Raw genomic sequence first — 27,619 nt, 5'->3', positions numbered from 1 at the left:
AATTCAAAGGAGGAAGAATAGCATTGGAAAAAATGAAGTAGCAATTGGATCCATAAGCAAAAAAACGAACCATGACCTAAAACTGATATGTTATACAAAAACTAACACAAAATGGATCATAGATTTAAACGTAAAACTAGAAAACTGTTAGAAAATTACATAGGAAAAAATCTTGGGGCCCCAGATTAATGAGCATTTCTTAGGCATGAACACAAAAACACAACTGATAGAAGAAAAAAAAATTGGATTTGACAAAAAGTAAAAAATTTTGCTCTGCAAAAGATCCTGTTAAAAAGATAAAAAGACAAACTTCTCACTGGGAAAAAAAGATTTCCAAATCACATATCTTACAGAGGACCCATATCTAGTATATACAAAATAAAAAATGGTGAGAATACCAAACAGTGGCAAGGATGCAGAGAAACCGTGTCTAGAGGATTAAAGGAAAGTATGAGAACAATGTCTCACACCAAGTACAGGATGTCAATAAAGAGATAACATTATAAAAAAGAAACAAATAGAAATTCTGGAGTTGAAAAGTACAATAACTGAAATGAAAATTTCAAAAGAGGGGCTCAAATAGAAGATTTGAACTGGCAGCAAAAATTAATTGAGATTATTCAGCTTGAGAAAAAAAGAATGAAGAAAAATGAACAGAGCCTCTGAGACCTGTGGAACACCATCAAGGAGATGAATCTATAAGTAACGGGAGTCCCACAAGGAGAGAAGAGGGAAAAAGAGGCAGAAAGAATGTTTAAAGAAATAATGACTGAGAAGTCCCCAATTTGATGAAAAACATTTAGGGCAGTGAAACTATTCTGTATGATACAACAATGGCAGATACATGTAAATATTGATTCGTCAAAAACTATAGAATATACACCACCAAGAGTGAACCCTAATGTAAGCTATGAACTTTGGTTGATAATAATGTGTCAATAAAAGTTCATCAATTTAACAAAACTACCACTGTGGCGTGGAATGTCCATAGTGTGGGAAGTTTTATGTGTGTGTAGGGGAGTGTTATACAAGAGTTCTCTGTACTTTCTACTCAATTTTGCTGTGAACGCCTAAAACTGCTCTAAAAAAATAAAATTCATTAATTAAAAAAAAGTTTCCTGGAAAATGTTACTCATTGTGTATCTAAATCATTGAAAGCAACAAACTTACACCACCCATATTGACTCTGCCCAGATCTAAGCATGAAGGGCTCTCTGGCACTTCTAACCCAATCATAAATGTTGCCATTAAAATATTTGTTTTAATTCGGGATTGGGAGTCACAGCTAATAAACCAGAATAGGAAAGAGAAATTGAAAAACAAACTGAATTTAGCTGCTGAACTAGAAGTTTCACAACTCTATTTAACAGCATTCCTTAATTTCTTTAGTGAATAGGTCCCATATAAGACCAACTGTATGCCACCCAGTCAAACAACCTACATTTTCTCCTTAATTCACTTTGCAGTGTTATTCCATCACATACATTTTACAATGTTTCTAAAATTTCTCAGGAGGTAGACAACAGGTCTGGTTTGTTCTTGAATTCTTTTTTTTTTTTTTGAGGAAGATTGGCCCTGCACTAACATCTGTTGCCAATCTTCCTTTCTTTTTTTTTAATTTTTCTCCCCAAAGTCCCACAACATAGTTGTAGAGGTGTAGCTCCTCTATGTGGAACGCCACCACAGCATGGCTCTATGAGTGGGGAGTAGGTCCCCGCCGAGGATCCGAACCAGCGAACCCTGGGCCGCCGAAGTGGAACGTGAGAACTTAACCACTACACCACCGGGCTGGCCTCTGTTATTGAATTTTGATATCCAGGACATTTTAATAATTCTGTCATCTAAAAATACCTCTCTCTAAAAAAAAAGACTAAGAAATTTATTTATATTCTTGAGTATAATAGTGATATATACAGGTAAACTGGTTAGAGGAAAATCAGGTTTAAAAACAAAAAACACAATCAACTTTTTTTGTACACTTTGTTTTGCTTATTTTTTTAAAATGAACTTCCCTAAACTTGTAAAAAGTATTCTAACAAGCACCATTCTTATTATTGGCCACACTACATACCCCATGAAAAGTCTTTAACCAAATAGAGAATTATTAGAGGGTCAAAACTTACTGATATAAGTTAAAACTTATTGATATAACTAAATTTAGAAATATGTATGAGTACATGTAAAGAAAAGCTGGAGGGTGTTATTGGAGGATCTACAAGTTATATTTTGAAAACGGCCAATTTAAATAAAAAATCACAAGTACTATGTTAAGGCTGATTAAATTACATACCTTTGTACAAAATACCAATTAATAAAAGTTCAGAAGCTAACAAAAATAATTCAGCCAGAGAACAGAAAACTGACTCATTTTACAACGTAAGTAAATTTATAGAGGACATAAACAAAGATTGATAGAAAATACATTATTTGATCTCCCCAAAATATTTTTTTAACTATAACATAGATAATTAAAAAAAACCAAACTACTAAGGTACCTATGCATTTACAAATGGCAATGCAGCCTCTTGCCTCAAACATTTCATATGTATCTATGTATGTCTCAATCCAAGAGAGTTAGGGTAAAACAAGAAATATGACACAGAAACTAGACAAGCAAAATAAAATGTCACCTAATGATAGGAGCTGAATAATAGTTAGCAGCCATAGCTGACCCCAATGCCTTTCTCTAAAAAGCTCTTCAGCTACTAATCAGCTAAAAAGAAAAAATCAAGACTTTCAAAGCATTGAGAATCGAATACTTTATATATACATTTGTTCATACTCAAGCAATAATAGTCATATTGTGAATAGCAAAAATACTCAGAGCTGAATAGTAAACAAGATGAAACTGTAAGCAACTGCATGAAATCTGTCTACCAGCTTCTGCAAAAGATTTTGCAAACCAATTTTGTGAGTGGTTGCTGAATTATGAACCCTTCATTTAATTCAAATATTTAAACAGGTACAAAGCATTTATAAAATGTTGCAGAAAAGATGACACATTGAAAAATATATCTGTCACATAATAAACTGATGAGTCTCCTGTATAGACTCTACTTCACAATCTATGTCAAATGTGCCATATTTTTCTTGCCTTATTCATTCAACTACTATTTATTTATATACCAGGCACTGCATCATTATTTCCTAGCTAAACATCTTTTAGGTTTCAGTTTAGAACTGATATCCTTTTGAACAACTTTCCCCAGCGGTCGAAGACCAATATTCACCTCGCTAGTACTCTGTCCTTACTCCACAAACAATTTTCCTTCCTTGTTTTAAGTCCCTATCACACACTCCCTGAGTAGGGTCTATCTCTCGTTAACTGAATCACTAAGACTGAGCTAGGCAACGTGAATGGAGTCAATAGTGCCAGAGCTAGCTTCCAATGTGTTTAGTTGAAACAGGTGAAATCATTCCAAGCATCAACATTTTTGATAACAGGCTCTTAAACATTTTAGTGCCATGAACCTTTTTAGTAATATGGTGAAGCCAAGGAAACTCTTTCTCAGAATTATATATATATATATATATATATATATTTTTTTTTTTTTTGTGAGCAAGATCGGCCCTGAGCTAACATCTGCCAATCCTCCTCTGTTTTTTGCTGGGGAAGACTGGCCCTGGGCTAACATCCATGCCCATCTTCCTCTACTTGATATGAGACGCCACCACAGCATGACTTGACAAGCAGTCCGTCGGTGTGCGCCCGGGATCCGAACAAGTGAACCCCGGGCCGCCGCAGCAGAGCGCACGCACTTAACCGCTTGCACCACCGGGCCGCCCCTCAGAATAATATTTTTTAGAATTTATTTATTTAGCGTGTGTGCGTGTGTGTGTGTGTGTGTGTGTGTGTGTGTGTGCGAGAGGAAGATCAGCTCTGAGCTAACATTCATGCCAATCCTCCTCTTTTTGCTGAGGAACACTGGCCCTGAGCTAACATCCATGCCCATCTTCCTCCTCTTTATATGGGACGCTGCCACAGCATGGCCCGGCAAGCAGTGTCGGTGCACATCCAGGATCCGAACCTGGGCTGCCAGCAGCGGAGCGCATGCACTTAACCACTATGCCACGGGGCGGGCCCCAGAACAATATTTTTATTTCACTTCATTTTATTTTATTTTATTTTATTATTTTATTTTATTTTATTTTATTTTATTTTGTTTTGTTTTGTTTTGTTTTGCTGTTGTTTTGTGAGGAAGATCAGCCTTGAGCTAACATCAGTGCTAATCCTCCTCTTTTTGCTGAGGAAGACTGGCTCTGAGCTAACATCTATTGCCAGTCCTCCTCCTTTTTTTTTTTTTCCCCAAAGCCCCAATAGATAGCTGTACGTCATAGCTGCACATCCTTCTAGTCGGGGTATGTGGGACACGGCCTCAGCATGGTGGGAGAAGCGGTGCGTCGGTGTGCGCCAGGGATCCGAACCCGGGCCACCAGTAGCGGAGCGCGCACACTTAACCGCTAAGCCACGAGGCCGGCCCAGAATAACATTTTTTAAAAGACAAAGTAAAATACTTAGTCTTTTAGTGTACGTACTTTTTGTTAATATATTAAAATATGTGCTTTTTGTTAATATATTAAAATATGGGCTCTACCATAATTTTGAACCATAAGAATATTTAGGGCCGGTCCCATGGCTTAGCGGTTAAGTGCGCATGCTCCGCTACTGGCGGCCTGGGGTTCAGATCCCAGGCGCGCACCGACGCACCGCTTGTCCGGCCACGCTGAGGCCGCATCCCACATACAGCAACTAGCAGGATGTGCAACTATGACATACAACTATCTACTGGGGCTTTGGGGAGAAAAAAAAAAAAAGGAGGAGGATTGGCAATAGATGTGAGCTCAGAGCCAGTCTTCCTCAGCAAAAAGAGGAGGACTAGGATGGATGTTAGCTCAGGGCTGATCTTCCTCACAAAAAAAATTAAAAAAAAAGAATATTTAGACAATTTTAGAAATAACAGAAATAATGTGAAAATTATTATTTTTATTATTATTATTTTTATTGCTCACAAACTCACAGGTACAGCTAATATTTCAATGGTTTACTGTACATATTCATGAGAAGGAAATTTTCATTAAAGATTAGAAAAAATAAAGAATGTAATTTTTTTCCTTTGTAAGTTCACATACTCTCTGAATTCCATCCATGGACCTCCCAGATCTTGGACACAGTTTAAGAAGCCTTGTCTTAGATTCAAGAAGAAATGTAAAGGATTCTAAAACTCATAAAATAGTTCTCATAAAATGATCTTCCCTCTGAGAAATTATAAGATTCAGCATGAGTTTGAATTAAGAATATGACAGTAGAAGAATGTCATATGTTACATACACACCAAAGGAAAGATCCATTAAAGAAATAACTGGTAAGTTGGACTTCATTAAAATTAAATATTTCTGATCTGACTTCAGAAACACTTTCAAGAGAATGAGAAGACAAGTCACAGACTGGGAGAAAATATTTACAAAACACATATCTGATACAGGACTGTTATCCAAAATATACAAAAAAATCTTAAAACTCAACAACAACAAAATAGACAAAAGAGCTGAACAGACACCTCAACAAAGAAGACATACAGATAGAGAATAAATATGGTATGTCCATACAATGGAATATTATTCAGCAATAAAAAAAAAAAAGAGCAGTCAAGGCATGAAAAGAAACGGAGGAGACTTAAATGCATATTAGTAAGTGAAAGAAGCCAATCTGAAATGGCTATATACCATAAGATTCCAACTATACAACATTCTGGAAAAACTGAAACTATGGAAACAGTAACAAGATCAGTGGTTGTCAGGGGTTGAAAGAGGAAGGAATGAACAGGCAGAGCAAAAGGGATTTTTAGGGCAGTAAAACTATTCTGTATAGTACTATAATGGTAGATATATATCATTACACATTTGTCAAAACCCATAGAATGTACAACACCAAGAGTGAACTCAAACGTAAACCGGAACTCAAAGGTTAGCTAAGCAAATAAATATTTAAAGAAATGATTACTGAAAGACAAATTATATCATAACTAGTGATCTAGGAACACAAAAATGTAGGTATAAATATAAAAACAAATTTGGGAGTTTAAACAGAAATCAAATGGCAAATGTAGATCAAAATTATGAAACCATAGAAGACTATGGTTCTCTAGAACTAATTGCTGGACAATGACAGAAAAAACTACAACATTTTTTAAGTTATATAACTTGTTCTTATTATAATGGAAAGTCATAGACAGGAAAAAATACAGTTCCCAATGTCTGAAGCACTCTAACTATGGTAATATGAAATAAACATTAATACAAAGGAGATTTGACATAACAGATGGACTATCAAAATGAGTCATACTGGTTACTCCAAATGAAGCGCTGTAAGTGACATAACTTCCAGACTCTTTCTTCAAATTTAACTTAATTCCCACAACTTTCAGAGCATTTCAATAAATCTTTGTCTTCATTAATTAAATCAATCCTACTGATCAACAGCCACTATAAAAATCTTCCTCTCTATCAAGAAATGACTAATTAAGATATTAGAAGGAAGATTATTCAAAGTACTCTATATTATACTCTTACCATCATTCTTTATTTGAAATGAAAAAAAGGGAAAAAAGATGGGTCTTTCTATCAATTTTAACTAATAGGATCATTTCTGGAGGGTAAGATAAAAATGGCAGTCTCTTTAGACCCATCAACCAAAGAGATAAGATCTGAAAAGATTCTAAGATTATGAGGACTATTTCAGCTCTGAAAGCAAAAGAGAAATTTTATCTTTTATTTAGAGACAAAGTATTTTAAAAATAACTCCACTGGAGTGGAAGTCCACCACTGGAAGTATTAAACCAACTCCTAACTATGAAAATTGGTAATTAAAGATAAAAATTAAGCATTTATCCTGTCTTTTACATATAAGAGAACTGTGGCTCAGTCCTGGCTCATGAGAGAAAAACTCTTTTTATAGAAGAATAGCAGTTAATCAATGCAGAAAACACAGAACTAGAAAACCACCATTCTGCAGCCTTCAATGTAATAAAACCATTAAGTAAAAACTTGTTTCAGAAATGAGGCCAAAATAACACACTGCAGATTACTTGCTAATCTCCACAAGAAAAACCTATTTCCAATATGTAGACAACTGACGAGTCACTAATTTATCCAGGTTATCCAACACAGTATCATAAATTGCAAGACAACCTGAAATAACGTGTCTCCTGCTAGGATGAAATGAGGTAGACAGCAAGACCTATGAAGTTAAAAAAAAATCCTTAGCCTGAATGTATTTAAAAGCCTCTTTAGGGAATAAAGAAAAACATTATTATAGTGAAAAAATATGACAAATGCAGAATTTGGTGCATTTGGTGCAAGATAACTGGTCAGGACACTGCAAAAAAGAAAAGTTGGAAGTCATAATAAGTTGGATTAAAAGGAACTAAAGAGACATAAAATGTAACAAGGAAACTTTAATTAGACATGGTTTGAAGCAGTTAGAAAACACATTTTTGAGGCAATTGGGCAATTTTAAATAATGGCTTGGATATTAGATAATATAATGTGTTAATTTTCTTTACTACAATGTATTTGGTTACGTAGGTGAAGGTCTTTATTCTTAGGAAATGGATGGTTAATTTGTAGTGGGTGAAATGTCATCACATATGGAACTTACATTCAAATGGTTCAGCAAAATCCACACACCTATACCTATATATATATGTAATATATATTAAAATGTGAACACCTGCTTGAGGTGGTGGTATATGAGTCATTACTATACTATCTTTCAAATATTTTTTTTATTTTTTTTTTTTGAGGCAGATTGGCCCTGAGCTAACATCTGTTGCCAATCTTCCTCTTTTTTTTGTTTTTTTTAATCCTTTTTTCTCCCCAAAGACCCCTAGTACATAATTGTATATCCTAGTTGTAGGTCCTTCTAGTTCTTCTATGCAGGACACTGCCTCAGCATGGCTTGATGAGCAGTGAGTAGGTCCGTGCCTAGAATCCGAACCGGCGAACCCTGGGCCACTGAAGTGGAACGTGTGAACTTAACCACTATGCCACCAGGCCGGCCCTTAAATCTTTTATGTTTGAAACTTTTCATAATAAAAAGTTTGGAGAAAAAATGAAAACTAATGGGGCATTCCACCTTGCTATAATGTCTCTCCTTATCAAATGCCTTAAGAACAACCAAAAAAACAAAAACCACCACCAAAAAAAGAGAAAAATACAAGTAAACTAGTTTATAAAATGCTACAAATGTAAGAGAAACTTGAAGTTACAAAGAAAATGGCGTTCACTTACATTAATATGTAGTTTGGAATACTGAAATTCTTGGCTTAATTATAATACAGAAATTAATGCAACTCAACAGCACTGTTTACCTATTGCTGCTATTCAATCACCACTTTATTGAGAGTAAAACTAATATTTAGAGGGTTTCCGAATTTTTATAAATTCATTCATTCAACAACCACTTACTGAAAACTACTTACTTTTCTGATATACACTGGCACATATAAAAGGTCAGATTCCATAGTTTTTATTCTCCATTTCCAAAAAAATCTGTTGGAAAACCCATGACAAAAATGGCAAAAAAAAAAAAAAAGGACGTACCACTTGTATTAAAAGCCATACAACACACTGGTTTTTCATGCGCAGGGAAGTGGGCCACGATACCATCACTGTCAGAATCCTCGCTCAGAAGCACCTTTACAAAAAGAAAGAAGGCAAATGGAAGTTAAATCTTTACTCTCCAATTACTGAGCTGAAGATATACACTGCTACACCACAATATTCCTGACCAAATAACATGCTTCCACTACACTGGAAGATTATTCTTGTCAATATAAGGTGAGAATGCCATGTAAGGAATGAGGAAAACAAACATATATACCCCAGCAGATCAATCATATAAACTCTAAAAACAGTTGGTTGACTTGACTGTAGATGATAGAGATAATAATTTCTTAAAGTGTAGGTTCAGAAACAAAAAAAAGCAACTATAAAATCAGCTATGTAGAGTTTTATCCAATGACAGGAACATACAGTTCTTATTGTGTTATGGCCTGCTGGAAAATTCTTGCCCATGATTAGAACAGAACAGGGGAAAACAACATAAGTTAAACACAAATAAAAAGCGATGTATTAGAGGAATTACCCACAAAGTTTTTACTTGAAGTACAAAAGTTGTGGTCTTTAAAACTGTACTGCGGTTACCAGGGGCAGTGGGGGTGGGGGGTGGGCACAAGGGGTGAAGGGAGTCATATATATGGTGATGGACAAACAAAAATGTACAACCCAAAATTTCACCATGTTAAAAACCATTAAAACATCAATAAAAAAAAAAAAGTTGTGGTCTTTAACTCATAGTTTTTAGATGGACACATCACTTCTTTGAAAATATTACCAAGTCATAAAAGCAGAAGTATATTAGAACAGGGCGTTTTGCATCTCTAATTTATTCCCATTAATTTTCTTATCAGCATAGTGAAATATAGTTTACACTCCACACAATTTTCCCACTGTGAGTGCACTGTTCAATGATTCTTAGGGGAAAAAAGTTTTAAATTAACATGTATTTATTTTACAAAGCAAGTAATTAACTCAAGAAACAAAAAAGTTTTACATACGTAATGTTCCAAACCTACTACATCAATATTGGATCACGATATTGAGACATAAAGAATTTAATCCGAAGTAACCCAGGAAATAGTCCTACATGGGCAATGTTAATTTTTCTTTTAGTGTGAAAGATTTACAGAGGTATAATTTACATACCATACAGGTCACCTATTTTATGTTTACAATTCAATGATTTTATATAGTACTATAACTGTTACAACCATTCACTCTATAAAAATAGCTGATTTGTCATCCTTTCCTATCTTAAAGCTTTAATTTTCTTGCCTTATTCCTCTGGCACGAACCTGTAATTTAGTCAAGCTACAGATTTATCAATTTTCTTGTGTGTAGATTGTTTTGTTTTTTTTTTTTTTTAAGATTTTATTTATTCATTTTTTTCCCCCCAAAGCCCCAGTAGACAGTTGTATGTCATAGGTTCACATCCTTCTAGTTGCTGTACGTGGGACTCGGCCTCGCGTTGGACGGAGAAGTGGTGCCTTGGGGCGCGCCCGGGATCCGAACCCGGGCCGCCAGCATCAGAGCGCACGCCCTTAACCGCTAAGCCACGGAGCCGGCCCTAGATTGTTTTTTATTACCATCTCACCATTTTTAAGTGTTCAATTCAGTACTATTAAGTATATCCACATTGATGTGTAACAGATTTCTAGAACTTTTTCATCTTGCAACATTAAAACTCTATACCCACTAAACATTAATTCTTCCTTTTGCCTCCCCCCAGCCCTTGGTAACCACCTCTCTACTTTCTGTTTCTATGATTTTGACTACTTTCGATAGTCAAAATAAGTGGAAGAATATAGTATTTGTCATTTTCTGACTTATTTCCCTTAGCACAATGTCCTCAAGGTTCATCCATGATGTAACATGTGCACAATTTCCCTCTTTTTTAAGGCTATATATTATTATTACATTGTATGTATATACCACATTTTTCTTTATCCATTCATCTAATGATGGACATTTAGATTGCTTCCACCTCCTAGATATTGTGAATAATGCTGCAATGAACATGGGTATGTAAATATCTCTTTGAGATCCTGCTTTGAATTCTTTTGCATTTAAACCTAGAAGTGGGATTGCTGGATCACATGGTAATTATATTTTTAATTTTTTGAGGAACTTTCATACTGGTTTCCATAATGGCTGCATCATTTTACATTCCCACTAAATAGATACAAGGGTTCCAACTTCTCCACATCATCACCACCACACTATTTTCTGTTCTTTTGATAGTGGTCACCCTGATAGGTGGGAGGTGATATCTCATTGTGCTTTTGATTTGCAATTCCCTAATGATTAATGATATTCAGCATCTTTTTAAATGCTTATTGGCCATCTCTACATCTTCTCTGGAGAAATGTCTATTCAAGTCCTATGCCCATTTGTTAATTGAGTTATTTTTTTGTTGTCAAGTTGTAGAAATTCCTTATATATACTATATATTAACTCCTTATCAGATATATTATTTACAATTATATTTTCCCACTCTGTTGGTTGCCTTTTCACTCTGTTGATTGTTCCCTTTGACACACAGAAGATTTTAAGTTTGATGTAGTTCCATTGGTCTGTTTTTTTATTTTGTTACCTGTGCTTTTGGCATTATATCCAAGAAATCATTGCCCAATCCAATATCCTGAAGCTTTTCTCCTATGTTTTCTTCTAGGAGTTTAATAGTTTTAGGTCTTATGGTTAGGTCAACAATCCATTTGAATTAATTTTTGGATATGGTGTGAGGTAAGGGCCTAATTTCATTCTTTTGCATGTGGCTATCCAGTTTTGCCAATGCTATTTGTTGAAGAGATTGTCCTTTCCCCATTGTGTAGTGTTGGCACCTTTGTCGACAATCTTTTGGCCATATATGCATGGATTTATTCCTACACTCTCTATTTCGTTCCATTGGTCTACATATTTATGCACATCATCTTAATTACCATTGCTTTGTAGTGTGATTTGAAATCAGGAAGTGTGAGTGCTCTGATCATGTTCTTTCTCAAGATTGTTTTGGCTTTTCAGGGTTCCTGCAGATTCCCTAAGAATTTTAGGATGGGTTTTTTCTATTTCATTGGGATTTTGATGGAGATTGCATTTGATGTGTACATCACTTTGAGTGGCATGGCTATTTTAACAACATTAAGTCTTAAAATATAGCACGAGATGTCTTTCCATTTATCTGTACCTTCTTTGACTTCCCTTAGCAATGTTTGATAGTTTTCAGTGTATAAGTCTTTCAACTCCTTGGCTAAATTTATTCCTAAGAGTTCGTTTTACAAAAAAAAGACCAACAATATCAAAAACCCTTAATTAGACTAACAAAAAAAGAGAGAAAACTCAAATAGCTAAAATTAGAAATGAAAGAGGAGGGTCGGCCCCATGGCTTAGCGGTTAAGTGCTTGCGCTCTGCTGCTGGCGGCCCGGGTTCGGATCCCGGGCACGCACCGATGCAGCACTTCTCCGACCATGCTGAGGCCGCGTCCCACATACAGCAACTAGAAGGATGTGCAGCTATGACATACAACTATCTACTGGGGCTTTGGGGGGGAAAATAAATAAATAAACAAATCAAATCTTAAAAAAAAAAAAGAAATGAAAGAGGAGCCATTATAATTGATGTCACAGAAATAAAAAGGATTATAAGGTACTTTTATGAACAATTACACACCAAAAAATTTGAAAACCTAGAAGAAATGGATAAATTCCTAGAAACATATAACCTACCAAGACTGAATCATTCAGAAATAAAGAATCTGAACAGAACTATATAACTAGTGAGGATATTGAAGCAGTAATCAAAAACCTCTCAATAAAGAAAAGCCAAGGACTAGATGGCTTCACTGGAGAAGTCTACCAAACATTTAAAGAAGAATTAACACCAACCCTCAAAATCCTCCAAATAAACAAAGAAAAGGAAACACTCCCAAATTTATTTTATGAGGTCCTCCTTGCCCTGAGACAAAACCACAGAAACACAAAATGAAAACTGCAGATCAATATCCCTGTTGAATATTGATGCAAAAATCCAAAACAAAAAAAAGAGCAAACTAAATTCAACAACACCTTAAAAGGTCATATACCATGACCAAGTGGGATTTATACTTGGAATGTAAGGATGGTTCAACATACAAAAATCAATTAATGTAATTCACCACATTAACAAACTGAAGGACAAAAACCACATGATTATCTCAATCAACGCAGAAAAAGCATTTGACAAAATTCAACAACTTTCATGATAAAAACACTCAACAAACTAGGAATACAAGAAAACTAACTCAATATAATAAAAATCATATATGCAAAATCCAAAGCTAACATAATACACAATGGGGAAAGACACAAAGGTTTTCCTCTAGGATCAGTAAGAAGGCAAGGATGCCCACTCTCAGCACTATCAACATAGTACTGGAAGGTCTAACCATAGCATCTACACACAAAAAAGAAATAAGAGGCATACAAATTGGAAAAGAAGCAAAATTACCTAAGTTCACAGATAACATGATCTTACAGAAGACCCTAAAGATTCCACACACAAAAAAAGAGTTAGAACTAATAAATGAATTCATCAAAGTTGCAGGATACAAAATCAACACTCAAAAATCAGTTTCATTTCTATACACTAACAATGACCAATTCAAAAAGAAAATTAAGAAAACAATTCCATTTGCTATACGATCAGATTTATCAATTTTGTTAATCTCTTCAAAGAACCAATTTTGGATTTCCCCCAATATTTCAATGTTTGCTATTTTGTCAACTTCTGTTCATATCTTTATTATTTACTTCATTTGTCTTGCTTTGGTTATAATTGGCTCTTTTTCTAATCTCTTAAGAGAAAAGCTAAGATTATTAATTTCAGACCACTTTTCTTTACTACTATAAGCATTTAAAGCTATAAATTTCCCTCAATGCAATACCATAACTGTACTTCATAAATTCTGATATGCTCCATTCTTAATTTCATTCTATTCAAAATATTTTCTAATTTCCTTAAGATTCTTTCTCTGACCCATGAGTTGTGTTGTTTTATTTCCCAATATTTGGAGATTTCCATAATTTCATTCTGTTATTGATTTCCATTGTTCACATACTTTGCATGATTTTAATCCTTTTAAAGTTATCTAGATTTGTTTTATGGCCAATCATATGGTCTATCTTGGAGAATGTTACAGATGTTCTTGAAAAGAATGTGAATTCTGCAGGTTTTTGGGGGAGTGTTAGATCATGCTGGTTGATAGTGTTAATCAATTCTTCTATATCTTTACAAATTCTCTGTCTAGTTTTTCTATCAATTATTGAAAGCACAGCATTTAAATACCAAGCTGTATATGTTAGCTATAATTTCTCCTTTCAATCTGTCAGATTTTGCTTAATATTTGTTGGGCTATGCTGTTATGTGTTTATACATAAAGAATTGTTTTATCTACCTATTACATTGACCCTCTTATCATTATTAAATGTCCCTCCTTTTCTCTGACAATATTTCTTGACAAAGTCTTTCGTCTGATATTAACATAGCCACTCCAATTCTATTATGGTTATTGTTTGCATGGTATATTTCTTCCATCCTTTTACGTCAACGAATTATGTCTTTGAATCTAAAGTGATTCTGATCTGACAATCACTATCTTTTAATTTGAGTGCATTTATAGTTTATGATTATGCACATAATTGGATTTAGGTCTGCCGTTTTGCTATTTACTTTTATGTCTCAGGTATTTATTGTTCCTCTGATCCTCTTCTTTTGTGTTAAACCATTATTTTTAATGTTACTATTTTAATTCCTGTTAATTTTTTAGAGTAATTTCTTAGTGGTTGATGTATAGGTTACAAGGTGCTGTATAGATTATAAGATTACAGGTTAATTCCAGACTTAATTGCAATAAATTATAGCTCCTTGCTCCAATATAGCAGCCTTTCCTCCCCTTTCCTTTGTGCTATTGTTGTCATATGTGTAACCAACTGAGAAACATGCTATATTCCCTAAAACAATCTTCTACCTTTTAAAGAAATTAAAAGGAAGAGAAAGATCATATTTATGTATTTTATTTCTTCAAATATTTTCTGCCCCTTCCTCACCTCTCTTTCTGAGATTCTAATTACACATATGTTGATATTCCTCATGTTGTCCCAAAGGTCTCTGAGGCTCTGTTTATATTTCATCAATATTATTCCTCTCTGTTCTTCAAATTGGCCCCAAACTGAACTGCAACCTCAGGCTACCAGAGCTGTACATTATCTCTATTCATCACCTACCAAGTAGAGCAGCCTCAGGCAAGAAGGTCATGGTCTCCTATTCTTGTTATCCAAGTTCCAGCATCTTTTCATGAATACATGCTTATCACTTCATTCTTAGCTTTTGGTCAATTTCCAGAGTCCCCAAAGAGTTATTTTTGAAAATTCTGTCCAGTAATGTACTTATTTTCTAGGGAGAGGATTTGCTTACCTCTTCACTTCACCACAGTTGAGAGTCATTCCCCAATCATCAGTAAGTTTATACATACAAATAACCCATTTTAAATATGTAAGTGGATAAAGCTTAGTGAATTTATACAGTTGTGTAACCATTACCATATTCTAGACTTAGAATACTTCCATTACTCCATAAATTTCTTCATGATAACTTTACAGTAGATCTCCAACCCCAAGCCCCAAGCAATCCCTAATGTATATTCTATCGCTTTTACCTTTTCTAAATATTTTGGAAATTTCTCAAATAAATAAATCATGCAATTTATCTTCTATTTTCTTTCATTTATATAATTTTTTTAGTTCAACCATGTTTCAGATACCATTCATTTCTTTATATTGCTGAGTTATATTCCATTGTATGGAGGTATCACAACATCTGAGTTTGCCCACCAATTCTTGGCAATTTGGATTATTTCCAGTTGATCGTTACTATGCACAGTGCTGTTATGAATATCCACATACACATATTTTTTGTGAACATGTTTTTATTTCTCATGGAGAGATACCTAAAAGTGGATTTGCTCAGTCATATGGTAAATGTATGCTGAACTTTTTAAGAAACTGACAAACTGTTTTCCAAAGTATCTATATCATTTTATATTTCCATCAGTAAAATATAAGATTTCCAATTTCTCCACATCTTTTCCAACAGTTTGTATTGTGTGTCTTTAATTATGGGCAATCTATTGGAGACAGAAATTAGAATGGTGGTCACCAGGGACTGTGGGAAAGGGGGATATGGAGTTATTGCATAATGGGTATAGATGATGAAAAAGACATGGATAATAGTGATGGCTGTACAACACTGTGAATGTACTTCATGCCACTGAATTGTAAACTTGAAAATGGCTAAATGGCAAATTTTATGTTACATATATTTTACTACACTTGGGGGGAAAACATGCATTATAAGTTATTTTTCTCAACTTTCTTTTTCATTGTTCCATTTGACTTTCAAAAATGTTAGGTAAGAAAAACAAGAAAAAGAAAAGAAGTCTTTTAGGAGGAGTCTCTGGGAAAGTGTGTTAAGCCAACTTTGCTAAATATACCAAGGGTCTTCTTTAGGATATATGGTATATTTACAGAGTTGTGCAACCATCACCACAATGAAATTTAGAAGATTTTCATCACCCAAAAGAAACTCCAAAACCATTAACAGGCATCTTCCATGTCCCCATTCTCTCCAAACTCCCAGCCCTAAGCAATCAATAATCTATTTTCTCTTCTATAGATTTGCCTATTCTGGACATTTCGTATAAATAGAATCATACACTATGTGTTCGTTCTGGCTTCTTTCACTATGTATAATATTTTCAAGGTTCATCCATATCGTAGCACGAATCAGCACTTCATTTCTTTTTATTGCTAAATATTATTACATTGTATGTATAGACCTCATTTTATTTATCTATCCATTGATCAGTTGATGCATATTTGGGTTACTCCTACTTTTTGGCTGTTATGAATAATGCTGCTATGCACATTCACGTACAAGTTTTAATGTGAACACGTATTTTCATTTCTTTTGGGTATATACCTAGGAGATAAATCGCTGAGTCATATGGTAACTCCTTCCAGAGCAGCTGCACAATTTTACATTCCCACCAGCAGTGTATGAGGGCTCTCATTTCTGCTTACTGGCCATTGGTATATCTTTTTTGGAAAAATGTCTATTCAAATCATTTACTCAATTTAAAATTATGTTTTTATTATTCAGCTGTAGGAGTTCTTTCTATATCCTTGATACCAGTCTCTTATCAAAAATATAATTTCCAAATATTTTCTCCCCTTTAGTGGGTTGTCTTTAAACTTTCTTGATGGTGCAATATGTAGCACAAAATTGTTAAATTTTTATTAAGTTTAATTTACTTCCCCCTTTTTTAAAATATAAATCTTAAATACTTCTTATACATATGTTGATCATCATATCAGATGATGTTATAATTTTTGCCTCAACCACTATAGTTTATAAAACTCATGAGAAGAATAATATATATACTTTTATTTTTACCCATTCCATTGTTCTCCACTTTCTGAAGTTCCAAGCCTTCTTTTGTTATAATTTTTTTTAGAAAACTTTATTTAGCCATTCTTTAAGAGTAGATCTGCAAGTGACAAATTTCTCTTAGTTTCCCCTTTTTAAAAGAATGTCTTTATTTCCCCTTCATTCCTGAAAGATCTTTTCATTAAATATGGAGGTTAGGTTTAACAGTTCTTTTATTTCACTATTATAAAGATGTTGTACCACTTCCGCCATATCACACAGATTCTGATGAGAAATCTGCTGCCTATCATACATTACTGGAGGGAATGTAAAACAGTACAGTCCCTCTGGAAAATAACTGAGCAGTTGCTGACAAAACTAAATGTACACTTACAAAACTCATCAATCACTCTTGGGCATTTAATATACAGAAATGAAAACTCTATACAAATCACACAAAAGCCTTTACACAAATGTTCATAGCAGCTCTATGCGCAACAGCAAAATGCTAGAAACAACTCAAATGTCATTCAAAGGGTGAATGGTTGAACGAACAGATACATCACACACAGGAATACAACAGAGGAATAATAAAGAATGAATTACATGCAACAAACTAAATAAACTTCAAGGATATCATATTTAGTGGAAAAAGCCAATCTTTTTTTGCAGGGAAAGATTCGTGCTGAGCTAACATCTCTTGACAGTCTTCCTTTTTTTTTCCCCTCCCCAAAGCCACAGTGCGTAGTTGTATATCCTAGTTGTAAGTCGTTCCAGTTCCAGCACGGCAACTGACAGACGGGTGGTGTGGTTCCGCGACCAGAAAGCAAACCCAGGCCGACACAGCAGTGAGTGCCGAACTTTAACCACTAGGCCATCAGGGCTGGCTTGAAAAAAGTCAATCTTAAAATGTTACATACTATGTGATTTCACTTATAAACATTCCACAAATCACAAAATTATAGAGATGGAGAACAGAGTGGTGGTTGTCAAGAGTAAGGGATAGGGGTAGGCTGAAGGATGACATGACTACAAAGAGGTATGTGTTGAATGGTCTTGTATCTTAATTTTGGTGGTGATTATATTAATCTATACATGGAATAAAATTTCATAGAAGTATATACACCCACATACATAAACAAATGAATGCAGATAAAACAGTGAGAGCTGAATAAGGTCTGTAGCCTAGTTAACAGCAATGTGCCATTGTCAATTTCCTGGTTTTGATACTGGAGTACAGCTATATAAGATGTCACCATTCAGGGGAAGTTACAGGAACCTGAGTGAAAGGCACACGGATATATCTGCAACTTACTGACAGTTTACAACTATTTCAAAATTAAAAGTTTAATAAGCCAGCCCTGATGGGCTAGCAGTTAAAGTTCGGCGCATTCCACTTCAGCAGCCTGAGTTTGGTTCCCAGGTGTGGAACCACACCACTCGTCTATCAGTAGCCATGCTGTGGCAGTGGCTCACATGGAAGAACCAGAAGAAATTACGATGCACAACTATGTACTGGGGGGCTTTGCGGGGAGTGAGAAGGAAGGGGAAAAAAAAAAAGGAGGAAGATTGGCAACAGATGTTAGCTTAGGGCGAATCTTCCCCTGCAAAAAAAAAAAAAATTAAAAATGTAGAGTATACTGCAGGCTTTTGAATTTATCTCATTCTGATAAGTGATAAATAGTGTCTCAGTGTAGTTTTAATTTGTCTTTCTCTTATAACAAGTGAAGTCATGGAGATAGATTTTATACAATCGCATATATTTTATTTTTTCTATGAAATATTTGTCTTTTGCCTATTTTTCTATTTTAACTCAATCTTACAAGATTCTCTTTCCTTTCGTATGTTATAACCCTAGACCTCTCTTTCCAACACAATTAGTATTGAGTACTCTATTTGATGGTTCTAATACAGAAGCCACCTAGCAAAAATGCACATTAATCTTGGTGCATAGCAAAACCTCATACCACTATATAAAATTCTTTGAGCTTCACAAATATAACAACCAGATACTTTTGGAAGGATTCTCTCAATTGCATTAGCACCTTGCCTAAAACATCAAATCAATAATACCAGAGATATCCCAATAAAATTGTCCTAAAACATGTACTTTTTACTCATCGCTTAAATAAGCAGGCTGAACCCTTTAGTATATGTTAGTAACAACCTGACCATATTAAAACAAAGCAAAGCACTTTAATTGACACAAGGTAGATAAGGCTTTATCACATGAATAAAAAGATAGACAAAACACCAGGAACCATTAAGTTATTATGAATAACACTTGTACTCAGGGCAAGAAATAGCTCAAGTTTACATCATCATTCTGGGGCATTTTTTTTTGATTAGACAATTTGGCACATTGCTAACTTCAATTATATAAATATGTAAAAGCAAATTATACCACTTAACTTATACTAGCTACAAAATGCTTTTAAATAAAACATGAAAGTAACACAGATAAAAATGGACAAAGTCAATGAAACTCATTCCTTCTTAGTGCAGTTACCACACAATGATCTCGTCACCTTAAAATCAAAATAATCAATTTAGCTTCAGAAAGATGGTGAACCAAATTTTATACCACTGCCACTACAAACATGAAAATATCTTTATTAAAGGCTCAATGGATGTAAACAGCAAAAGTGAACGAAATGTCAGCTTTAGTTACCAAGATGTACATGGAAAAGGAAAAATATTACAGCTAAGGTCAAACATCAGTGGGAAAGGGCTAAAAGTGATAAATCTATGACATTAACCACTGCAGTCTTTTTAATACAATCCAGCATAACCTAAAAACAGCCCTGTACTCCAACTGAACTATTTATCAGAGACAGAAATGTCTTCTTGACAAAAAACAGATTCATGGTAATAAAAGAAAGAAGGACAGTATTATACTGGGGAAATCTTGTTGCTTTAAAAAATATTTATAATTCTTTCAAAATGGACATAGCAACTTACCATTTATTGAACATCAATTTATTTCCTGCCTTATAATTGAATTTTTAAATCAAATTAAAATTTCAGAATATAAGTGGGAATGAAAAGAGATTACGCCCCCAAGAAATAACAGAAAAGACAAAAATTTTTAGGTTGAACAATACTTTTTAACTTTTAAAAGCTAACATTTCTATGTTTCTTATTTTCTAATAAATTTAGTTGTTTCAAGTGTTAACAATGCATTTATTACAGAAAAATGAACTTTTACAATTCCACAATCTACAGTCTATTTCCATATTCCAAATCTGAGAATTCCATTTTAAAATTATAAAAAGTTAATAAAGAACTAGGGTTGGGGGGAAATTGTATTTGAAAACATAAGGCCTAATGCTATACTTTTTACATAATTACTTTAAGTTTTTCTTTTTACATGTTCCTATACGTAAATAAAATAAATTAAAATGAGTTACACCACTATTTCATCAGAAATAATAAGAGATAACATTTTCTACTTTCAAATGACCACAAATCTATCTGTCAATGAATGCTAGATATTTAACAGACTTACTTATACTCATCAAACTAGATAATGTTGAGGAGGGTTGTTACTACTCAGTAAATGTGGGTGGCCTTAGAGGTGAATTAATTAAGAATCAAAGGATAAAAGAAAATATTTTTTACTTTTAACACTCATAAAACACTAAGGGTTCATATGTTTAATTACTATTAAAAGAGAGAACACATCTGTATGTGTCTATCAACTTCAGCTCATTAACACAACTTAAAAAAAATCATTACAATCAACTGAAAAGTTTGTTAGCACTCATTAAAAAGAGTTTTAAACAAGAATACAAGCCTGTAATATATTTAGTTAACCACCAAGTTAAGATAGGAGAGGTGGAGAATTATTATTCTTCAGATTTCAAATAAAACACAATAGCCGAATTCAATAACCCAGAATTTCACAGATTTTTTTGTCTTTTAATTGCAGTAGAGTCCATTTTTGAAATGCCACTTGATCTTACTATAGGATTAGTACACGAGTAGCAGCCAAATGTCATCTTTCATCAAGATGTAGAACCACATACACTGAAAGCACATTTTCTCCAAAAACAATTGTACTATTTAGGGTTAATAGTTTAAAAGGTCACATAGTTTCTAAACATTATGTTCTGAAAACAGAAACATATATTTTATATAAAATTAAAATAATTTCTATTCCACAAATGTTGCTCTATTCCTACCTTATTCTAGTAACTGATTTGTGATTGTATTTTTATAGTAATGATTATAAACTACTAAAATTTAAAAATTACCTTCTTTTCAGAAATATATTTTAACATTCAAGACTATAATACAAAAGAAAATAATATTTATAAATGCATGGGGGAAAAAACCAAAACCCAGTTGGTTTCCTACCAGCAAGATTTGCATGCAAGTGTAACATATTTTTCCACGTTTATAATCACTCCTTCTAAATGTTTATGAATGTAGACTTTTAAAAATCTGATTTATCTGAAGATAACAGGATTTTATAATAAGCTATTACCATGTATATATTCTAATATATACTTTGAGATTTCCTGTATTTTTCATATTTATAAGAAAATATTAATAAAATTTGATATTATTCACATTATTGTCACTTGTAACCATCATAGTCAATAAATTTTTTTAAATTTCCCCAAATATGTAAAGTCCTGTTGATTCCTTCTACGAGCAAGCCTCTGCCTTAAAAAGAAATTATTAATCTTCTAATTTAGGTTATAACAAATGTCATTTAAAAAAAGAAACATATTATGAACAGAACAGTATAAAGAAATATATCATTTACTTATCAAACATGTTGATTAAGAGATAACAAGAGAATTCCTTAGAACCTCAATTTTCCCTTCAGGTTTGATACATGAATAATGTTTGAATTAACAGGTTTTAACAAGTTACTCATTGTTTTTTTGAAAAAAAAAATTAACCTGAAATAACCTCAATTTCTAGAATTCCAAATTAACAACCTCTAAGGCTAAGTACATTTTGGCTGATCTTGATCACAAATATATTCTTAGTCTGCCCATCCTCTGCAGAAAAAGGACATTACATGCATCACAAGTTCTTCTTACCTGGCCCTCTCCAACTGTTTCAGTGTCGATTACTGTGATGATGCCTGGGACCAAAGGACTTCGCCTTGAATTACTATGCACAGCAACATCATCTTCTGTCACACCTGAGGGCAGCGTGCCTGTCAGCTGAGTCACCACTTTCCCAACCATTGTCAGGCCAGTTTTCAATGTCTATGCAACGAAAGGTAAAATGTGTGACTTCACATTAGTTTTCGGATTCTAAACAGAAATAATGCATTTTGTTAAGTCTCCTACCCATTAAATTCTCTATTCTTTTACAAGCTTATATGTAACAGTGAACTGCCACAGAAATTCAGTCTGACTTTTCATATGACCTTAAATTTTAGTTAGAAAATCAGTATTAGTTTGTGTAAATGGAATCAGTAGAGTCCTCAAAGTCAGCATGATGAGAGTAAAGCTATAGACAAATAATTAAAGATCTTTGTTTCACATGAAGGTATGATTATATTTTTATTAAAAATATTTCCTTTTTCCCCTCTCCTTAATGCATATAACTTAAAATATGTGACAGTAAGAAGTAGGAACTATGTGATGTTCTATTTTTTGAAATATTATAAATCGAATTTTAAATCTGTTTTTTAGCACGAAAAAGACAAGACACTGGGGCCGGCCCTGGTGGCTTATCGGTTAAGTGCACGTGCTCCGCTACTGGCGGCCCGGGCTCGGATCCTGGGCGTGCACTGACGCACCGCTTCTCCGGCCATGCTGAGGCCGCATCCCACATACAGCAACTAGAAGGATGTGTAACTATGACATACAACTACCTACTGGGGCTTTGGAGAAAAAAAAAGGAGGAGGACTGGCAATAGATGTTAGCTCAGAGCCTGTCTTCCTCAGCAAAAAGAGGAGGATTAGCACAGATGTTAGCTCAGGGCTGATCTTCCTCACACAAAAAAAAGACAAGACACTGGAAGAATCCCTATGTGAAAAAGACTATGCTTCCAAAGTAAATCTATAATATGCTGTTATGTAATACTGTACATCAAGATTTGGCATGTGGAAAATACAGTCTCCATCCAAGACACTTATTACTAGGTGAATGAAATACCATATAAAACTAGCTAAAAAGGTTCTTTTCTCTTCGGTTATAGAAAACAATTCAATGTAATGCTTCTAATATACTATTTCAATTAAAGACAACTTAAATGTAATTTTATAATTACATTTTAGTTCCATTTCATTCAAAGCAAATAGATAAAACTAACTCACGTGTACTTTTTCTTTTATGTGAATCTCATTATCTGATTATTCTCATTTGCATTAACAAACAATAATGTTAAAGTAACTTTTTTTTGTCTGAAAGGGAAGAAAGCTTAAGACAAAGAGAAAATTATGTGATTCATAAACATTGAAAAAAGATCTAATCATCAGAGCCTCAAAATAAGTAGTCTAGATTACATGGACACATCAAAAATTATATATAATATAACAGACACACATTCAGAAATAATTTTTTTGAATTCTCATACTATGAGGAAAAGTTTTTATTAAAATATTTCAAATTAATCTTCAGTAAGGTGACTCTCTCTTTTTAAAATAATTACGGGAAAATATGCTCACCTATATTCTGGCATATGCTATAGCTAAATTTTAAAATGTAAATTATTATATACACAGCATTTCAAATATTAATTTATAAATGGTAGACAAAGAATGTTGTTTATAAAGACCTAAATGTGATTTGAGCAATTAAGTTGAAATTTAAAAAAGGAAAGTATTTTCCAAAGAAATTTTTCATTAAAATGCCATATAACTAACACTAGTGATACATATATTATTTTACTGTAGCTATGTTCCCTGGAACCTTTACTATGAACTCAAGATTGGTCAAGATCTTAACATAAATGATCTCTATAGATGTCCTCAAACACCTCAGCAGTTTATAGAAGAGAAAATTGATGCTACAGAAGTTAAGTAAAACAGCAGCTAAAACAGCTAGCCGAGACAAAGCCAGAATTCAAAACTAGGACTGTCTATCGCCAAAGGCTGATTTTAACCACTATCCAGTATTGCCTTGTAATCTCTTCCTGTTACTACTTGTGATGTCACACTTCATGAATTCAGAACACAGATGTATACGGGGGGGGGGGGGAGGAAAAATGAAGGCCATAATAGTGTATCCTAATAAATAAAATGACGAGCAAAGTCATTTGCTGAATTCAAGCAAAAAGATGTAACTTACAGCTGATTGAAACCAAGAAAAAACCACAAATCAATTGTAACTGTTTTGTTTAGTGCTAAAAACTCAAACTGCAGTGATTATAAAACACATTAGCGTTCCTCAATTAGCAGCCAAACATTTGTTTCAATAATTCACAAGAAATGACTTACAACAAGTCTGCTAGAGTGTTGTCAAGAAAGCCTCTGAAGGACCAACAAAATCAGGCGCCACAGTGTATTGATGTCAAAAGCTGGCCAGGAAGCCTGATTAACCTCTGAGATGCCTCAGCTGATGTTCTTACTCCATTAATGCTAATGGAGATGCTCCCACTTAAACAGAGCTATCCCTTCATCACAGGAGTGCCTTTCAGGTTTAAAGTCTTCGGTTGTATATTCTCCCCATTTGCCCTTGAGCCTATTATTTCATGCTCTTATACCAATGAATAGGAATAAAACTGAAATAATTGGAGCACACAGAAAGCGGGAAGTCATGTACCAAAGCAAACCACAAGATAAAGGGGAAAGTTACTCTAAGAGAACTAGGAAAAAACTCCAGAAAGAGGTGGAAAACAGAGTAGCATATTTCATAGTCCAAGGTTCACATTACATGAAGAGTTAGTGATATTTCTCGTAAAAAAAACCTTCAGACTATTGGTGGGGTCATCTTATTAGGATGGACAAAAACCTAAACCCAAAATTTAACAATTATCAAATCTGTACTTTGTGTAATAAGTGACAAGATCGTGTAATAAGTGACAAGATCATATTATCTATCCCAGCTCATTAACTTTCAAAATAAGGTCTAAGCAGGGGGTGGTAGGGGAGCTGGAAGTTTTCGGCATTAGTGAAGCTTCTAGAAGAAATTTGTTTCCACGTTTAAAATCAAACATATTGATGAGCACAGTTGTCCAGAAGTAATGTATAATGGTGTTATCTAATAGTTTTCACATACCACATTTAGATACCTAAATCACCTCACAGTAATCAGTCCTTTCACTAGATTTTAGTAGAAAGGGTATGTGCATACCTGATGATTTCCTCAAATACATACAAAAAGGATGAAGGCTAAGCAAAAATTAGGAAAAAAAAATCTAATTTGGCCAATTGGAGATGTTAAATTAGACTGACTGTCCTCACAATCTGAGATATCTAAATTAAAAAGTTCACTATATTTCCAACTAATCTTAACAAGAGTATTCACAGAACTAAACTGTGTCAATAAGAGAGCTGAACATCAGACTATAACAAATGTGTCTGATAATCCATTATGACCAAAAATTCAAATGAGCATGGTACTTATTCTGTTCTATTGCAGACAGATTTGCCAAAGGGTCACTAGTCATCTTTAACCTTTCTCATGCCATATCAGTTGTCCTCCCTATCCATTAGTGCTAATGGTGCTACTCTCACAAAAGCTGTTAGTTGTCATTAAGAAGTTATCAGATAACAAGAGAAAACACAGGCATTTTTATTAAATCAATTTACCACACTGGGGTTAAAACACATTAAAAGGAAGAATCAAATAGGACAGTTATAAGGTAACTAGAAAATATGGACCAAGATTTTACAAATGTGTCAAAATAATCCAATTTGAACAATTTCAACGTTAAATTTTTCCGTTGTCACTACCAGAGAATTCATCACTATTATATTCTTTATAAGGAATGCCAAATAAATTATTTGGAAAATCAAGGGGAAAAAGTATAGAAATTAATTTTAAGTGCTATTTGAAAATCCAGAAATTGTAAAAAAGATTATTTCCTCTAAGGAGATCCAAGTACATACACAATCAATATATTTATACTGAAACCTGTATACTGAGATAGAAAAAGAATAAAAAATTTAATAATTAATCTTCTGTATAACAAAGTAGTTAACCTCTATGAAGCCACGTAAGCTATCACCCGAGAAGGAAAAATATTAATGTTACTCTTTCAGAGAAAATGATTTAGCAATGAAATACATGTGAATTTATTTTAAGATCAGTATTTTCTTAAGGAGCACATACTACATGGCTTTTTAAGTATTTTCCATGTTATATCTCAAAAAATATATTACCTAGAAATGATAAAATGGTAAGAAATAATAAGTAATTTTATTTTCTATTTTCAATAGTGACAGGCTAGGTAAATCAGATCAATCCTACCAATGAAAACAAGTGGGAAAACTGGGGAGAATTTTTTTTTTAATTCTGCTGAAGGTATTGAATATTTAATGATAATAAAGATTACTAGGTCCAAATCCAAGAAAACAAGGAAATTCAGACATGTGAGGTGGGTATTTAGGCCTAGATGCATTTGATGATCCTAGAGAGGGCTTCTAAGAGCCTGAACGATGCTTCTGATAGACTCGTGGAACTAGGTGGTCATGTTTAAGGGGGCCTACCTGGTGACTTTCCTTCAATGCTTTGAGTTGAAACATACAGAGAGAGACAATAGAAATAAGAGTGAACCTGTAGTAATCAGGCTCTCACAGCTATTTCAGGTGAACTTTATTTAAATTATTTAATCTCAGTTCCTGAAATTGAATTAAAATGATCCAAGACTGACAGTGCCCCAGAACTCTGGTATCATCTCAAATTCAAAATCATTTCTAAAGATTTTTTTTTTTTGCTGAAGAAGATTTGCCCTGAGCTAATATCGGTTGTCAATCTTCCTCTTCTTTTGCTTGAGGAAGATTAGCCCTGAGCTAACATCTGTGCCAATCTTCCTCTATTTTGTATGTCGGGTGCCACCACAGCATGGCTGATGAGTGGTGTAGGTCTGCGCCCGGGATCTGAACACACGAACCCAGGCCACTGAAGTGGAGTGTGCCAAACTCAACCACTATGCCACAAGGCCGGCCCCACCAAAGATTTTTTAAATAAATTCTGGCCAAAAAGGAGTCAAACATCATAAATGAGAACCAGCAGAAACAACAAACAACAAAAAAACAACAAACAACAAAAACAGACCCAAAAGGGAGCCAGATATTGAAGTTATCAGAAACAGACTTTAAAACTATTATCTTTACTGTGTTTAAACAGTTTGGTAAGTTGAGAAAAATGGAATTCTAGAGAACCATAAACTATCACTATTTACTAAAAGATTATATCAATGCATATATGTTCAATTTTATCAAACCTTTTTTGTGCATATATCGAGAAAATCATACCATTTTTCTCCTTTATTCTGTTAATGTGGCAAATTACACTCACTGATTTTGAGTAATAAACCAGCCATATTGTGGAATTATCCCAACTGGATTGTGACACATTATCCTTACTATATATTGTTCCATTTTTATCTATCAGTATTTTGTTTAG

The 27,619-nt window shown here is 33.8% G+C and overlaps 1 protein-coding gene across 7 annotated transcripts in view; it reads right to left on the bottom strand.

Annotated features, from left to right (window-relative positions):
• The window catches only part of BCAS3 (BCAS3 microtubule associated cell migration factor), a 562,723-nt gene that overhangs the window by 380,205 nt on the left and 154,899 nt on the right, over positions 1–27,619 (bottom strand). For all 7 annotated transcript variants that reach the window (XM_014790917.2, XM_004434813.3, XM_014790915.2 and 4 more), the window contains exons 12-13: positions 22,135–22,305; positions 8,602–8,695 (exon numbers count right to left, since the gene is read on the bottom strand). In XM_014790917.2, the coding sequence (XP_014646403.1) occupies positions 8,602–8,695; positions 22,135–22,305 (265 nt within the window). The remainder of the gene's footprint in view (positions 1–8,601; positions 8,696–22,134; positions 22,306–27,619) is intronic.

This window comes from Ceratotherium simum, chromosome 16, assembly GCF_057802395.1.
Source record: "Ceratotherium simum simum isolate JZ-2026a chromosome 16, ASM5780239v1, whole genome shotgun sequence".
NCBI lineage: Eukaryota > Metazoa > Chordata > Mammalia > Perissodactyla > Rhinocerotidae > Ceratotherium > Ceratotherium simum.
This window is presented reverse-complemented; position numbering and strand designations above follow the sequence as displayed.